The sequence below is a fragment of the Lagenorhynchus albirostris genome, chromosome X, assembly GCF_949774975.1.
Source record: "Lagenorhynchus albirostris chromosome X, mLagAlb1.1, whole genome shotgun sequence".
Classification (NCBI taxonomy): domain Eukaryota; kingdom Metazoa; phylum Chordata; class Mammalia; order Artiodactyla; family Delphinidae; genus Lagenorhynchus; species Lagenorhynchus albirostris.
In genome coordinates, this window is record NC_083116.1 from 71,550,662 (window position 1) to 71,568,316 (window position 17,655).

Sequence of the window (17,655 nt, forward strand, 5' to 3'; positions counted from 1 at the left end):
TAGAAAATATAATGGGGGGGAAAGATCCCATTCACAGCAGTGAAAAAAAAAATGATAGGAATAAACCTAACAAGAAACGTACAAAATAATGACATGAATAAAATTACAAAATATTACCGAAGGCTCTAGGTATGAATATTTGACAAATGGATAGATGTATAATATTCCTGAATGAGAAGTTTCATAATTTAAATTTTTTTTCAAAGAAGTATAAATTCCTATAACAATCTCTTTGGGATTTGAGAGGATAGGGTGGGAGTACTGAACAAGTTGGTTCTGAAGTTCATCTGGAAGAACACATAAAAAGAGCCAAGGAACTTTTAAAAGATAGAAATGAGGGAAGACTTACCTACTAGATATCAAATTATTATATAAAGCTGTGATATGGTTCAAGAATAGACAAATATATGAATGGAACTGAATAGAGAGGCGGTTACGTGTGAGAATTTAGTATACAACAAATATAGCATTCCAAATCCTGTCTGAGGCACCACTGAAAGTGTACCAAAATAATATATAAAATATGTACAAACCCAAAAGGACAAAAAGTTCTTGGGGTTTTCTAGATGCAAGAGAAATGGTAGCTGAAATAGTAGCTGGGAAGAAATTTTGGTCTAGTACAAAGGATACAGATAAGAAGGGGCCATTTTACCAGTAAAACTATGGAAAGATACAAGACACCAGGTACAGCAGAGGATGGACATGACATATGGGGCTGAAAACAGAGTTTAATTGAAATTCTGTACATTAATACAGTAAACCCCCCTTATTTGCAGGGGATACTTTCCAAGACCCCCAGTTGATGCCTGAAACCACCACGGATAGTACCAAAACCTATATATACTATGTCTTTCCCCCTATACATACCTATGATAAAGTTTAATTTATTAATTAGGTACAGTAAGAAAATATCCGAATTGCCAGCATCTACTCTTGCACTTTGGGGCCATTATTAAGTAAAATAAGGGTTTCTTGGTTACAAGCACTGTGATACTGAGACCTCTGATAACCTCCAGGAGGTTACTAAGTGACTGATAAGAGGGTAGTGTATATAGCATGGATATGCTGGACAAAGGGATGATTTACATCTGGAGTGGGATGTCACAAGATTTCATCTTGCTATTCATAACTGTGTTCAATTTAAAACGTATAACCCAATCAAAAAATGGGCAGAAGACCCAAACAGACATTTCTCCAAAGAAGACATACAGATGGCCAATAGGCACATGAAAAGATGCTCATCATCGCTAATTATTAGAGAAATGCAAATCAAAACTACAATGAGGTACCACCTCACACCAGTCAGAATGGCCATCATTAAAAGTTCTACAGGGCTTCCTTGGTGGTGCAGTGGTTGAGAGTCTGCCTGCCGATGCAGGGGACGCGGGTTCGTGCCCCGGTCCAGGAAGATCCCACATGCCACAGAGCAGCTGGGCCTGTGAGCCATGGCCGCTGAGCCTGCGCGTCCGGAGCCTGTGCTCCGCAATGGGAGAGGCCACAACAGTGAGAGGCCCGCATACCGCAAAAAAAAAAAAAAAAGTTCTACAAACAATGAATGCTGGAGGGTGTGGAGAAAAGGCAACCCTCCTACAATGTTGGTGGGAATGTAAATTGGTACAGCCACTATGGAGAACAGTATGGAGGTTCCTTAAAAAACTAAAAATAGACCTACCATATGGCCCTGCAATCCCAATCATGGGCATATACCCAAACAAAACTATAATTTGAAAAGATACATGCACCTTTATGTTCATAGCAGCACTATTTATAATAGCCAAGGCATGGAAACGACCTCAATGTCCATCGACAGATGAATGGATAAAGAAGTAACATGGATGGACCTAGAGATTATCATACTAAGCAAAGTAAGTCAGAAAGAGAAAGACAAATACCATATGATAAAACTTATATGTGGAATCTAAAATACGACACAAATGAACCTATCTACAAAATAAAAACAGACTTACAGATATTGAGAACAGACTTGTGGTTGCCAAGGGGGAGGGGGGTGGGGGAGGGAAGAACTGGGAGTTTGGGATTAGCAGATGTACACTATTATATATAGGATGGATAAACAACAAGGTCCTACTGTATAGCACAGAGAACTGTATTTAATATCCTGTGATAAACCATAATGGAAAAGAATACATATATATATGTATATATGTATAACTGAGTCACTTTGTTATACAGCAGAAATTAAATACAACATTGTAAATCAACTATACTTCAATAAAATTTTTTAAAACTTATGAATTGCTTATTTCTGGAATTGTCCATTTAATATTTTCAGACAACATTTGACTGAGGGTAACTGAAACTGTGGAAAGTGAAACCATGGATAAGGGGGACTACTGTATTCAGTAAAAAATGCTTACCCTTTCCTGTAACCAGAGGAAGTGCAAAATAAAAATGAGATACCATTATTTGCATATCTGGTTGGTAAAAATATTTTTTAATGATAACATAAAGTATTGATGAGGGTATTAGGGAAAATGGTACCTCATACACTGTTGGGTGACCATATAAATTGAAACAGCCTTTGTGGAGGGAAATTGAGCAGTATCTATTAACACTTTAGATGTGTAAAGATGTATATACTTTCCTTCCAGCAATCCCACTTCTAGGAATCTATCCTCAAAAAATAGTAGCACAAATATTCAAAGATACATGTATAACGATTTTCATTGCTGCATAATTTGTAACAATAAAAAATTATAAACAACTTGTGTTCACCAATAGGGGAATAGTTAAATAAATCATGGCATATCCATATGATAAAGTACTATGCAACACAAAAAAGCATGTCAGAGATCTATATATATTGACATGGAAATATCTTAAAGTACAATAAAGTGATATGCTTAATGATTAAGTAAGTTACAGAAAAATATTATAGAATGATTCCAAATTGGCCAAAAAGAAAAAACAAATTTCTCTATATAAATGCAGGTATCTGCTCAGATTTTTACTGTCTGTACATGTTATATGCCAATATCTGTTTGTAAATATATAGAAAATATTTGTAATGATACACACCAAACTGCTAACAGTGACTTTCCCTGAGAACAATTTAAGTGTTCAAATATTGTATTTTCCATTTTTTTCACATCTGCGAGTTTTTTTGTTTTTTTAAAGATGAAGGGAGCTCATACAAAGTAAGTTGAATGTTTAAGTGTCACATTGAGGCAGATGATACTCAAATCTATCTTCAGCGCTGACTTTTCTCATGAACTCTAATTTTGCATTTACAATTCACTGCCTGCTAGCATTTCCACTCTTATGCTTTGCCATCATTTCAAACTCGTACCTAAAATAAAATTCATTAGTGGATTATTCAAATAATATTAGTTCTAGTTCTCAGTTTTCCTGTTTCTGTTAAAAGTACTAGCCTTCTACCGTTACTTAAGTTTGAAGCCTTGGAGTAATTATTTTATACCCTTCCCTCCCCTATCAGAAAAAAAAAATCAAGTCCAAGTTTTTTTCTTCCTTTTAAATAATAACTTTTGGGGAAAAACAAAAGACCCCAAATAGCCAACGTAATCTTGAGAAAGAAAAATGGAGTTGGAGGAATCAGGCTCCCTGACTTCAAACTATACCACAAAGCTACAGTAATCAAGACAGTATGGTACTGGCACAAAAACAGAAATATAGACCAATGGTACAGGATAGAATGCCCAGAGATAAAAAACCCACACACATATGGTCACCTAATTTACGACAAAGGAGGCAAGAACATACAATGGAGAAAAGACAGCTTCTTCAATAAGTGGTGCTGGGAAAACTGGACAGCTGCATGTAAAAGAATGAAATTAGAACACTATCTAACACCATACACAAAAAATAAACTCCAAATGGATTAAAGACCTAAATGTAAGACCAGACATTATAAAACTCTTAGAGGAAAACATAGGAAAAACACTCTTTGACATAAACCACAGCAAGAACTTTTTTGACCCACCTTCTAGAGTAATGGAAATAAAAACAAAAATAAACAAATGGGGGGACTTCCCTGGTGGCACAGTGGTTAAGAATCCACCTGCCAGTGCAGGGGACATGGGTTCGAGCACTGGTCTGGGAAGATCCCACATGCCACGGAGCAACAAAGCCCGTGCACCACAACTACTGAGCCTGTGCTCTAGAGCCCATGAGCCACAACTATGGATCCTGCATGCCTAGAGTCTGTGCTCCGCAACAAGAGAAGCCACTGCAATAAGAAGCCTGAGCACCACAATGAAGAGTAGCCCCCGCTCGCCACAACTAGAGAAAGCCTGTACGCAGCAACGAAGACCCAATGCAGCCAAAAGTAAACACATAAAATAAATAAATTTATTTAAAAAAAACAAATGGGACTTAAACTTAAAAGCTTATGCACAGCAAAGGAAACCATAAACAAGACAAAAAGACAACCCTCAGAATGAGAGAACATATTTGCAAATGAAACAACAGACAAAGGATTAATCTCCAAAATATACAAACAGCTCATGGAGCTCAATATCAAAAAAACAAATAATCCAATTAAAAAATGGGCAGAAGACCTAAATAAACATTTCCCCAAGGAAGACATACAGATGGCTAAGAGGCACATGAAAAGATGCTCAACATCACAATTAGAGAAATGCAAATCAAAACGACAATGAGGTATCACCTCACGCCAGTCAGAATGGCCATTATCAAAAAATCTAGAAACAATAAATGCTGGAAAGGGTGTGGTGAAAAGGGAACCCTCCTGCACTGTTGGTGGGAATGTAAATTGATACAACCACTCTGGAAAACAGTATGGAGGTTCCTTAGAAAACTAAAAATAGAATAGAACTACTTTTTTTTTTTTTAATGATGTCTTCTTGGTCAGGACATTTCAGCTGGCTGCTTTTTTTTTTTTGGTAAGATGTTGGGGGTAGGAGTTTATTAATTAATTAATTTATTTTTGCTGTGTTGCATCTTCGTTTCTGTGCGAGGGCTTTCTCTAGTTGTGGCAAGCGGGGGCCACTCTTCATCGCAGTGCACGGGCCTCTCACTATCGCAGCCTCTCTTGTTGTGGAGCACAGGCTCCAGACGCGCAGGCTCAGTAATTGTGGCTCACAGGCCTAGTTGCTCCGTGGCATGTGGGATCCTCCCAGACCAGGGCTCGAACCCGTGTCCCCTGCATTAGCAGGCAGATTCTCAACCACTGTGCCACCAGCAATCCTACTCCTGGGCATATACCCTGAGAAAACCATAATTCCAAAAGAGACATGTACCATAATGTTCATTGCAGCACTATTTACAATAGCCAGGACATGGAACCAACCTAAATGTCCATCGACAGATGAATGGATAAAGAAGATGTGGCACATATATACAATGGAATATTACTCAGCCATAAAAAGAAATGAAACTGAGTTATTTGTAGTGAGGTGGATGGACCTAGAGTCTGTCATACAGAGTGAAATTACTCAGAAAAACAAATACCAAATGCTAATGCGTATATATGGAATCTAAAAAAATGGCACTGATGAACCTAGTGGCAGGGCAGGACTAAAGATGTAGATATAGAGAATGGACTTGAGGACACGGGGTGGGAGGGGGAAGCTGGGGCGAAGTGAGAGTAGCATCGACATATATACACTACCGAATGTAAAATAGTTAGCTAGTGGGAAGCAGCAGCATAGCACAGGGAGATCAGCTCGGTGCTTTGCGATAACCCAGAGGAGTGGGATAGGGAGGATGGGAGGGAGGCTCAAGAGTGAGGGGATATGGGGACATATGTATGCATATGGCTGATTCACTTTAGTGTACAACAGAAACTAACACAGTATTGTGAAGCAATTATACTCCAATAAAGATCTATTAAGAAAACAATACCTTATATGTTTCCTTCATATCTTTCTTTGCCACCATAATTCAGGCCCTTCAATCAACAAACATTTATTAAGCACATATTATATATGTGCTAGGCAGTTTTAGGTGCTGGGTATAGTGAAGAAAGACATATGCTAGTGAAAGAGAGAAATAATGTATAAGCAAAAAAAAATTATGCAATAATATTGTTAGCATTTATAATGCTTATCCTGTACTAGGCACTGTGATAAGCTATGAGATAGGTATGTTATCTCATTTAATATTCCTAATGACCCTATGACATAGGCACCGTTATTAATCCCATTTTATAGTTGGGGAAACTGAGGTCCATAGCTCTTAAGTAGTTTAAGGTCACATAGCCAGTAAGTAGTCAAGATTTGAACCCAGGCAGCGTGATGTTATAGTTTGTCCTCTTAACTGTTATGCTATATTGCTTCTCATGTAAGGAAACCTCAGTTGATGATAAGGGATATGGGGAAAATAAAACAGGGTAATGTGAGAGTAACTTGGAGAGTGGGTGCTTATTTAGAGAAGATGGTCAAGAAAGGCTCTACCTTTTTTTATGGAAGAACTCAAGTTTGACCTGTGAAACTTCTCACTCAGCAGTTTGCCAATTGCATAGGCATCATGCAGTTACTCTATCTGTATTTCCTGCAAATTGGCAGCTGGATCCAAAGACTAGATCAAACTGAGGTTCCATCCCTTTCGTATGACTACAGGATAGACATAATGTCTGATGTCTTTTTATAATCTTAGAAGCTGCTGATGCTCACTATCTCTTTATCAAGGATTGCAAAATGGTGATATTCTAAGTTCATTTCTTTTTATTAATTGGAATCATTTTGGAAAACATGTCCTTTCATCTACTATTTTGTTACCCAGTTCATCTAGGAAAGGAAGGATAAATGCTTGATTCTCTCCCTTTATTGATTAAATTTTGAAATAATGAATTGTTTCTCTATCATGAGTGGTGATATTTGAGCTGAGACTTGTGAGTGACAAGAAAGAGCCAGCTATTCAAAGACCTGGAGGAAGATTATTCCAGGTAGGGGGAACAGATAGTACAGGGGCACTGAGGAAGGAGTGAGTTGCATAAGTTCAAGGAACACAGAAGACCAGCAATGGCCACATTACTTTCACTCCTACCTGTGTTATGGACTGGATGTTTGTGTCCCTCTAAAATTCATACATTGAAATCCTATCCCCCATTGTGATGGTATTAGGAGATGGGGCTTTGGGGAGGTAATTAGGATTAGATGAGGTCATGAATGGGATTAGTGCCTTTGTAAGAGTCATGAGAGAGCTTGCTTCGTGTCTTTGCTCTCCACCTGATAGATGTCCCTCACCAGAACTTGACCATACTGGCACCCTAATCTCAGACTTCCAGCCTCCAGAACTGTGATGAATAAATTTATGTTGTTTATAAGCCACCAAGTCTATGGTACTTTGTTATAGCAGCCTGAACTAAGACATATCTCTTAAATCCATTATTCTCTCCTCCATTCTTACTACCACACCCACTTAGTCTGAGGTCTCATCTTTCTCCCCTGCACCACTGTGATTATCTTCAACTGGTTTCACTGCCTCCAAGTATCTATCTCTTCCACCCTAGTCAATTAACTTCTTACCTACCAAAAGCTTTCAATTCAGTGTATAATTCTTTTTGGTGTGAACACATCTATAATTTTATTAACGGATGTCACTGGCAAAATAACAGTGATTTAATGGAAGGAGGTGTTTGCTGGAAAGTATGCTGGACACCAAAGAGCACAGGCTTTCTACTCAAACCTGGATTTGTGTCCCAGCTCTGACACTTGATAGCTATGTGACCTAGAGAAAATTACATAACCCCCCTGAAGCTCAGTTTCCTCAACTATTAAAAAAATAATAATGCTTTTAATACATTGTTGTGAGAATTAAATGAGAATATAAAATCTCATTTGATATATATAATATAGAGAGATAACAGAAAAAATGTGTATATATATATATATACATATTTTATTACAGTGCTTAGATCATAGTAAAGAGTAGGGTTTTTTTTGTAATTACTCCTCCCACCATGTGTCTTGCAGAATTTCCAGCTTTAGTGATGAATTCCACCTGTTTAAACTTCAGTCATTGCTAAGAGCTGTCTGACAGCCATCTGAGAATATCCAAAAGCTAAGGACCCAACGGCGATCTTTGAAGAGGAGCTTGATATCACATCCCTGTAGCCTAGCAGAGTCCCTTCGACAAGCCTATCTGGGAACCAGCGAGGCCCTTAGTTGATCAGTGATATCTCACACTGATATAACGCTTTCCCAACCACTTTTTGTCTCTGATCACCTCATCCCTAACCTAAGTGGGACCCCTGGGCACTTTACCTCTCACTTCATCCAGATCAGTAATTATCTCCCAGTTACACCAGATTTAGTGTTACTGACTCTGGGACCCCTGCTTCCACTGTCCTCTTTTTCCCTTTCTGCTCCCAAAGTCCAAGAACACTGCTAGAGGGAGAACCAAGCAGACCAATATGAATTCATGCTGTCCAATTTCAACTTGGCCCTTGCAGCTGCTCAGCAACCCTTTTATTTGTCTCATACATTCCCTGGCACTCTCCCCACAGAGGCTGTTCCAGACCTTCCTCTTCTCATATTCCAGCTCCTCCTGTTCCACTCCTTCAGACTAGTACACAAACTTTCATCAGATGTTTGACAATTCAGTAACATTTTAAAAAGCTTTTTAATGGAGAATTTAAAACATGTAAAAAAGTAGACTGGATAGTATAATGAATCCCCATTTACCAAACACTCAGCTTCAACTAGTATCAACTCTTGGGCACTCTTGTTTCATCTATTTCTCCGTCCTGTAATATTTTGGAGCAGATCCCAGACATGACATCATTCCATACCTAAATATTTCAGTATGTATCTTTAAAAGTTAAGGATCCTTTTAAAAAAAATCATAATGGTAATATCATTAGCACACATAAAATAAGCAATATTTCCTTAATATCATCAAATACCAAGTCAGCATTTAAATTTCCAATAGTTTCATAAATGTCAAAAGAATTTTTTACAGCTTTTTTGGTTTCAATTAGTATCCATATAAAGTCCACACATTGTGATTGGTGGATATGTATTATATGTCACTTTTAAACTGAAGGTTCCCCTTCATTTCTTTTTTTCCTTGCAATATTTTTGTTGAGGAAGTTGGACTGTTTTTCAGTAGTTTCACAGTCTGGGTTTTGCCAATTCCATCTCTGTTGTATAGATTAACATGTTTCCTTGACCTCCGTTTGTTGTATATATTGGTAAGATCAGTAATGTCTGTACAATGCATATTCTATATTCATTGTCCTGCTTTCAATGGTGTGAGGAAATTGTCCATGTGACCAAAGAAATGGAAGGTGTCTGGCCCGGAGACTTACTCAGGAAGGAGCTAGGACCTCTTTAGCAGGACTGAAACAGATGGCTCGATAAATAGTAACTGGAGGTCCAGGCAAGATAGAATGGGTGAGGGGCCATGTAGTGTCAGATTTCTACTCTGCTGGTATGTAGAGCAGGACAGTCAGGAAAGCAGATCATGCTGAAGTCAGAACTAGAAAAGGAGAGGTAGCACTTGAGGCAGCAGGTGGGATTATTTCTCAGGGGATTACTCTACTTGCTATACCCTGTTTTCTAAATATATTGTACTCATTTTCACCTCTGTGCCTTTGCCCCGGATGTTTCCTCTGCTTGGAATATCATCTCCTGTCTCTCCACCTATCCAAATCCTACTTATCTTTAACAACCAGTACAAGTTCCCTCCTTTCCGTATTTTTGCTTGTAGAGTCATAAAGTATCTCTGAAAGGATAAATAAGAGATCAAGAACATTGATTGCTTTCCCGGGAAGGAAACTGGATGGCTAGAGGACAGGGCTGGAAGGGAGAAAGATATTACTGATTTGCTGCAGGAGGGACAGTTAATCAGATGAAAGTGTCTAATATAAAATCTGTGTAAGTAGAAGCAGGGAGATTGGAATTTGTAGTCTGAGGAGAAAGAAGAAGTTCTGGAACAGCCTCTGTGGGGAGAGTGCCAGGGAATGTATGAGACAAATAAAAGGGTTGCTGAGCAGCTGCAAGGGCCAAGTTGAAACTGGACAGCATGAATTCATATTGGTCTGCTTGGTTCTCCCTCTAGCAGTGTTCTTGGACTTTGGGAGCAGAAAGGGAAAAAGAGGACAGTGGAAGCAGGGGTCCCAGAGTCAGTAACACTAAATCTGGTGTAACTGGGAGATAATTACTGATCTGGATGAAGTGAGAGGTAAAGTGCCCAGGGGTCCCACTTAGGTTAGGGATGAGGTGATCAGAGACAAAAAGTGGTTGGGAAAGCGTTATATCAGTGTGAGATATCACTGATCAACTAAGGGCCTTGCTGGTTCCCAGATAGGCTTGTCGAAGGGACTCTGCTAGGCTACAGGGATGCGATATCAAGCTCCTCTTCTAAAATCCCCGTTGGGTCCTTAGCTTTTGGATATTCTCAGATGGCTCTAGAACAATGACTGAGGTTTTAATCAGTAGCCATGTGACCTCAGGCTAGCTATGTCCTTCTCTGAGCTTTGGTTTCCTCATCTATAAAAATTGGGGATAATAATACCTACCTCACAGAGCAGATGTGAGGATTAAATAAAATAATGTGGGTAGAAGTGCCCCACACAGTGGCATTCTATACATGATACTTTACTCCCTCAGCAGGTGAATACAATCTTCCTTAATCCTAAAGTTGATGCAATGGTATGGTAAATATGTTATCACTTTATAGACTAGCAAAACCTGACTGTCAAGAAAAATCCTATTTTCGGGAATTCCCTGGCGATCCAATGGTTAGGACCCGGTGCTCTCTGCTGGGACCCGGCTTCGATCCCTAATAGGGAAATTAAGATCCCACAAGCCACGAGGCAGCTGAGGGAGTAAATCTGACTCAAGCGAGACTCAAAAAAGAGATATCAGTCCCCTAAATTAAGAATCTACATTTAAGGGGATTCCCTGGTGGTCCAGTGATTAGAACTCGGCGCTTTCACTACCACGGGCCTGGGTTCAATCCCTGGTTGGGGATCTAAGATCCTCCAAGCCATGTGGCGCAGCCAAAAAGAAAAAAATCTACTTTTAAAAAGAAAAGAAACCCTGGTCGCGCAGTGGTTAAGAATCCGCCTGCCAAGGCAGGGGACACGGGTTCGAGCCCTGATCCGGGAAGATCCCACATGCCATGGAGCAACTAAGCCCATGCGCCACAACTACTGAGCCTGTGCTCTAGAGCCCGCGAGCCACAACTACTGAGCCCGCACGCCTAGAGCCTGTGCTCCGCAACAAGAGAAGCCACCGCAGTGAGAAGCCTGCACCGCAACGAAGAGTAGCGGCCACTCGCCGCAACTAGAGAAAGCCCGTGCACAGCAATAAAGACCCAACGCAGCCAAAAATCAATTAAAAGAAAAAAAAGGCCTATAATGCCTTTTTAACTCTTTTAAATCATGTTCAAAATCCTTGATCTAGCATTTTAGGCTCTTGCCAATCTAGCGACACTTCACTTGACTTTTTTGTTCCCTTGCTTAAACATACCCTTCTGAGGGAATTCCCTGGTGGCCCAGTGGTTAGGGCTCTGCGCTTCCACTGCAGGGGGTATGGGTTCAATCCCTGGTTGGGGAACCAATACCCTCTGATATGTTAGCAGTGGTTACAAACAGCAAAAGGACTAAGCTTGGAGAGAATCTGAAGAGGAGCATTTACTTCTTACTCCATATACTTCTGCATTGAGTCTTTTACAGTGACAATATGTATTGCTTTGGAATTTATAATAAAACACAAAAAGTAAAATAGAACAACTTCCTACCCAAGCCTGGCTCTCCCTACTCTTCCATATCTATCCAAATTTCTCATTCTTCAAATTTCCATTCAAAATATATTTCTTAACCCTCACATTTATGGTTAAGTGGTTTTCAACTAGGGTGCTAGGACAATTCAATGGGGACAGAATAGTCTCTTCCACAAATGGTCCTGGGACAACTGGATATCCATATGCAAAAATGTAAAGTTGGACCCCTACCTCGTACCACATACAAAAACTAACTCGATGGATCAAAGACCTAAATGTAAGAGCTAAAACTATAAAACTCTCAGAAAACATAGGAGTAAATTTTCATGACCTTGGATTAGGCAATGGTTTCTAGGATATGACATCAAATGCATAAGCAACCAAAGGAAAAATGGATAAATTAGACTTCATAAAAATGAAAAAATTTTGCGTATCAAAGGACACCATCAAGGAAGTGTAAAGACAACACAGAGAATGGGAGAAAATATTTATAAGTCATATATCTGACAAGAGACTTGTCTCCAGAATATATTTTTAAAATACAACTCAATAAAAAGACAAACAACCCTATTAACAAATGGGCAAAGGATTTGTATAGACGTTTCTCCAAATAAGATACAAAAATGGCCAATAAGTACATGTAAAGATGCTCAGCATCATTAGCCATCAGGGAAAGTCAAAGTAAAACCACAATGAGATTCTACTTCACACGCACTAGGATGGCCGTAATAAAAAAAGACAAGTAACAAGAGTGTTATTGAGGATGTGGAGAAATTGGAACCCTCATACACTGCTGGTGGGAATGTAAAATGGTGCAGCCTCTTTGGAAAACAGTCTGGCAGTTCCTCAAAAAGTTAAAAGTTACCATTTGACCCAGAAATTACATTCCAATTACACTTGGTATATATGCAAGAGAAATGAAAACATATGTCCACATAAAAACTTGGAACATGAATGCATGGGAGCATTATTATAGGAGCGTTATTCATAATAGCCAAAAAGTGGGAACAACCCAAATATACCTCAACTGATGAAGAGATAAACACAAGTGGTATATCCACACAGTGAAATATTATTTGGCCATTAAAAGGAATGAAGTACTGATACATGCTATAACATGGATGAACCTTGAAAACATCCTAAGTGAAAGAAGCCTGTCACAAACAACCACATATTGTATGATTCCATTCATATGAAATATCCAGCATAGGTAAATCCACAGAGGCAGAAAGTAGATAAGTGGTTGCCTAGGGCTATGAGTTTGGGGGGGACACTGGGAGTGACTGCTAATGGGTACAGAGTTTATTTTTGGAGTGATGAAAACATTGTAAAATTGATTGTGGTTGTACAACTCTGAGTACACTAAAAAAAAAAAACCCTGAATTTTACACTTTGAACGGGCAAATTGTATGGGGTGTGTATTGTATCTAATTAAAGCCGTAAAAAATGTACTTCTTCCATGGAGCTTTCCCTTTCTACTACAGTCCACATTAATCACTCCATTCTCTCAACTCCTACAGCTTTTCAAAACTGTACTGCACAATTTAGCACTCAGTTAAACTACCTGATAATGTTTATTATTATCTCATGTAGAGCCTTGACTTGTCAGCCTGACTACAATTTTCCTGAGAGGAATGAATGAGTCTTCTGTTTCTCAGATACCTCTAAACCACCTAACATATAACTGGGCACATAGTAAGTACTCAGTAAATACTTGGTGGTTGTGAAGAATTGATTACATGTGCTTTTTTCACACATGTGTGTTGCACACACACGGAAGTTGGAGGGAACGAATACAATCTTAGATAGTGAGGTGAGAGAACGACACTATGTGAAACTGCAGAATACAAGATTTATTTAAGGGAAAAAAACAGAATGGTTGGGACACTTTTGTTCTCCCCTCCTTCTGCCTCCTGCTGCTCAATGACACCACATGGCCAACCATATCCTGGTCTCTGAGATCCTAAGGGAGTCACTGAGGTCCTATCTAGACACTTGACTGTCTGGTGTCACTACTCCCCCATCACTTCCTCCTCTTCCTCCTCCTCTGTCCAGCTCAGGTCATCATCTGAATCCTCAGATTCTTCCTCATCCATCTCTAGCCCAACCCCTGCCTTAGCCTTCTCAGCCAGTGCATCGGGGTGCTCCAGCTGGGCCCAGGATCCTGGGTCAGCCTTGACCAGGGAGATTTCAACCCGAGATGGCATCAAGGAGACAGAGCTCTGCTCCACGTTTATGACCTGAGGAGGAGGGAAAGATAGTGGAACACAGAAGAGAAAATGAGGAAATCAAAGGGATTGGAGTCAGGGTAGGATGGTGATGAATGACAGGGAGAAAAATAAAAAATGCAAGGTGGGGAAAAATATAGGGACGAAATAAGTAAGGGAGAGAGAGAAAGAGGAAAGAAAGGGGAGTTGGGGGGGGAGAGGGAGAAAAAGAGGGAGGAAGAGGGAGAGAGAGAGAATATCAAAGCAAATGAAGAGAAAACCTCCACTTTCCCACTACAACTCCTTCCCTCAAGACACCCTCTATTCATTCCAGCCTGGCCCTTCTTTTTACCCCATCTGCCTCCCCCTCCTGTGCCCCCTTATCTTCACTTACCCCCCAGAGCTTCATCTGTGCTTGGAACACACGGTTACCATCAAAGACAATGTGGACATGAAGCTGAGAGAAAAGAATTACAGGGGTAGTAACAATCCCAGAAGGTCAGAACAATTACGACAGAGAAGCAGGCCAGTGGTGTAATCCCTACATCCACGGGTCAGCCAGATAACCCTGACCTAACAGCTCTACCTTCCTCTCAGAGGACTATGGAGCCTACATGTTTACTGCCTACGACGACTCTGCCTGTAAGATTATAATATCACCCAATTCACTGGCTTCCCATCCAGCATCAGACGTTCCTCACCTCAGTTTGACTGGCCTTCACCCAGTTGAACGCAGGAAGTGGAATCTGGCCGTATACAGTCACCACTACTAAGGAATCTGTCTGGTGCCAATCATGACGGCAAGACGCTGGCAGCTAAAAAGAAGACGTGAAAAGTGGGTGGTAAGAATGAACTCTTAACCCAAGGGGCGTTCTCATGGTATATGTGGAGAAGAGACAGAGAGTGTCAGAAAGATTAACACTACCCCATATTGCAAAACCACTGGGCTGGTAAAGGATAAGGAGCAGAATCTTATTTGGTCCATGCAAAAGGGAGAAGATACAGAGCTTGGCCATGAGGTACAGGGAGAAGAAATTATTTTGGAATTGGGTTCTAATCAAGAGTTCAGGAAAGTCGGGACTTACCTGCTTCCCCCAGTCATGTCTACCAACTCTGCACCCTGGCTGTGCCAGGAATGCCCCAAAATCCAGGGTCTGGATACCACAACAACTCCAAGATTTCATCCTGAGGTAGGAATAGAATTCAACTGACTCTCCTTTCCCGTCCCCACAAGCCCCCACTTCCATCTTAAGGTCAACATTGGGAGAAACCTGTCTCACAGCCCACCCAGTCCCCTCCATCACCCCTCATGGAATCGAGGTGCTCCTGGGTGGTAGGTACATGGAGTAGCATCACTCTCCGGGCCTTGGTAAACCTAAGACAGATAAAGGAGAATCAGGAAAAGAATTGGGTCATTTAAAAATGTACCCTATGCAGCCTCATATCTATACCCAGTTATCCCTCAGGCATGGCATCTCTCAACCACATGCTTGAGTCCTCCACAAACTCTCACTCACAGCATCACATCCTGGGTTCTGGCAGCTGGCACCAGTCTGGATCAGACTACTGTCAAGTCCTGGGCAAAGGAAACAGAGTCAGGAACCCTATTCATTTCCTCCACCCAATTGCCACTTTCACTAAATTCCTGCCTGTGAAGCCTGTCCTACTAAAGACCCACTTACCTGCTCCAGGTTCTTGGTCTAATTCCTTCTGTTCCAGTGCCATTCCCAGGGCTTGGGATATATTTAGCGGAAGCAGCTTTGGAGGCAACTCTGACCTAGGGAGTATGGGTGGGGTGATTTCGTCCTGACCCACTAACCGTGATCAACAGCGCCAACCTTCCCACCACTGGTAATGGAATCGAAGAAGTCTGGTGAAAGTGGAGCAGGGTTAGAGAAGATGGGTAGCAACCCCATTGCCAATTTTCTTCTCTGTGGACATGCCAAATCCTTGAACCCTGGGGAATTCTCCAGGGCTCCTCTTGCCCATCTATTCAGTTGCTCTAAATCCAACCATATTTCTCTGCAGAACTGCATCATCCCCTCTTCTTCTTCATCTAATTAGTTATAGACCTAATATGACTTTCTTCTGTTGCTCATACTATTTCCACAAAATTAACTTATTCTTCTCTGCAGTCTCCTGGCTGCCAATACTACTACATCCTTTTCTTGATGCAAACCTTATTTTAAAGCTCTTTTCCAAAAGAAAAAAAGTCATTCTCAACAATCCCCCTTGTATTATAACTAAGTATGTATTCACGAGAGGCTATCTACTCTATTGATTCAAAATACCTATCCCAGGACTTCCCTGGCGGTCCAGTGGTTAACTGTGCTTCCACTGCATGGGCACGGGTTCAATCCCTGGTCAGGGAACTAAGATCCCACATGCCAGACGGAGCGGCCAAAAAAACCCCCAAAAAAACAAAACAAAAAACCCCCACAGAATACCTATCCCATCACCCCGTACCACTTTAGCACAAAGGACATTATTTCCGGACACAAATTTCACCTAAGGCACCAAAGATACACCAAGCCTTGACCCTTGGGTCTCCTGACACCTCTAGTGACTAGTCCCCAAACCTCAATGACCCATTAATCACCCCTAGTAAGCTCCGTTAATGTAGGAAAAACCCAGGGACCTCCCTCCTCTTTACTTGGGCCTCTCTCGGCGCAAAGTCTCTGCTGACTTTGGAATCGTATTCGGAGGTTTTTGCTCCTGAAGTGAACTGCTTGTGGCAGGGCTCTCAGGTTGAGGGGTCTCAGGGAGCTTCTCAGCACAGTGTGGTCCCACAGTACAGCCCTAGTACAGATAAGGAGAGAGGATTAGGGATAGAATCCTTCTGTTAGGGGCAGAATCCCAGGAAGTAAAGAATTTACCTTGATGTTTAAGAACTCAGAGAAATCTACAGTTCGCTTCCGGCAGCAGGACCAACCCTGATAACAAGAGATCCAGCTCAGCTTAGATTCCTGGCTGTATTTCTTTTGCGAAATGCTCTTGCTATCCCGCCTTGCCTATTCCTCACCTTAAGTGCATCATGGAAGATTGGGACCCCAGGGTGATGGCAACAGGAATCTGTGGATACCGGTAGAAGGATCAAGGAAGGAAAGATACTATACCAAACATCACTTCTTACCTTTTTTCCAGGTTTATATGCTTACAGTCTTTCCATATGATGTAAAAAAAATCAGTGAAGACTGAAAATCACTCAGACCAATTAACTATGGCAGGTACACTAAATTTTTCTTTTCTTTCTTCCTTTAACAGAGTGCCCACAGCTGACAACTCCCCCAGCACTCACAGAGCTCCTGGCAAGGTCAGGATTACTCACCAGGAAGGTTGGTTTGGGGGTCAAAGTGCTGCCCACAGCCTTTGTTACGGCAGAGTAGAGACATGGAGGCGTTGGTAGAATTATTGAAAGGGTGTTTCAAGGAGTCTGGCTGCCGAGTGGGGAACACCTCTTAGTCTGGAGGCTTTTAGCTGCCTGGAAGGGCCAGCTGTTTCTATCTTTAGTTCAGGAGGCGTACACCTCCTAACATGGGCAAGGGAACTTCAATTGGTCTGCCCAGCCAATAGGAAAGAGCTCAGGAACATTTTAGCTCTGAGGCTCAAGAAAAAAGGATCAAGCAGAGTAGGGCTTGGAACTTGGGTGAGGTCAGCTAACCACTGCTGAGACGGTTTTAGATTTACCATGCCAATTCCAAGCCTCTGACATACCAGCAGCTGCTCAGAAATGAATACCAATTTTGAGCCCCCTCCCAGCTTGAAGGTATCCCAA

General features: G+C 41.1%; 1 protein-coding gene across 3 annotated transcripts in view; it reads right to left on the reverse strand.

The window, feature by feature from the left end:
• Positions 1–17,347, reverse strand: part of ITGB1BP2 (integrin subunit beta 1 binding protein 2) — a 32,675-nt gene extending 15,328 nt beyond the window's left edge. For 2 of the 3 annotated variants that reach the window (XM_060137811.1, XM_060137812.1), the window contains exons 1-10: positions 17,209–17,347; positions 16,903–16,952; positions 16,757–16,813; positions 16,534–16,679; positions 15,563–15,657; positions 15,398–15,456; positions 15,185–15,255; positions 14,966–15,065; positions 14,582–14,695; positions 14,275–14,337 (exon numbers count right to left, since the gene is read on the reverse strand). In XM_060137811.1, the coding sequence (XP_059993794.1) occupies positions 14,275–14,337; positions 14,582–14,695; positions 14,966–15,065; positions 15,185–15,255; positions 15,398–15,456; positions 15,563–15,657; positions 16,534–16,679; positions 16,757–16,813; positions 16,903–16,952; positions 17,209–17,272 (819 nt within the window). In that variant the 5' untranslated portion in view covers positions 17,273–17,347. Of the gene's footprint in view, positions 1–13,505; positions 13,914–14,274; positions 14,338–14,581; positions 14,696–14,965; positions 15,066–15,184; positions 15,256–15,397; positions 15,457–15,562; positions 15,658–16,533; positions 16,680–16,756; positions 16,814–16,902; positions 16,953–17,208 lie in introns of those variants that run through there. The other variant, XM_060137810.1, reaches the window with a different exon arrangement.
• Positions 17,348–17,655: the final 308 nt, after the last annotated feature.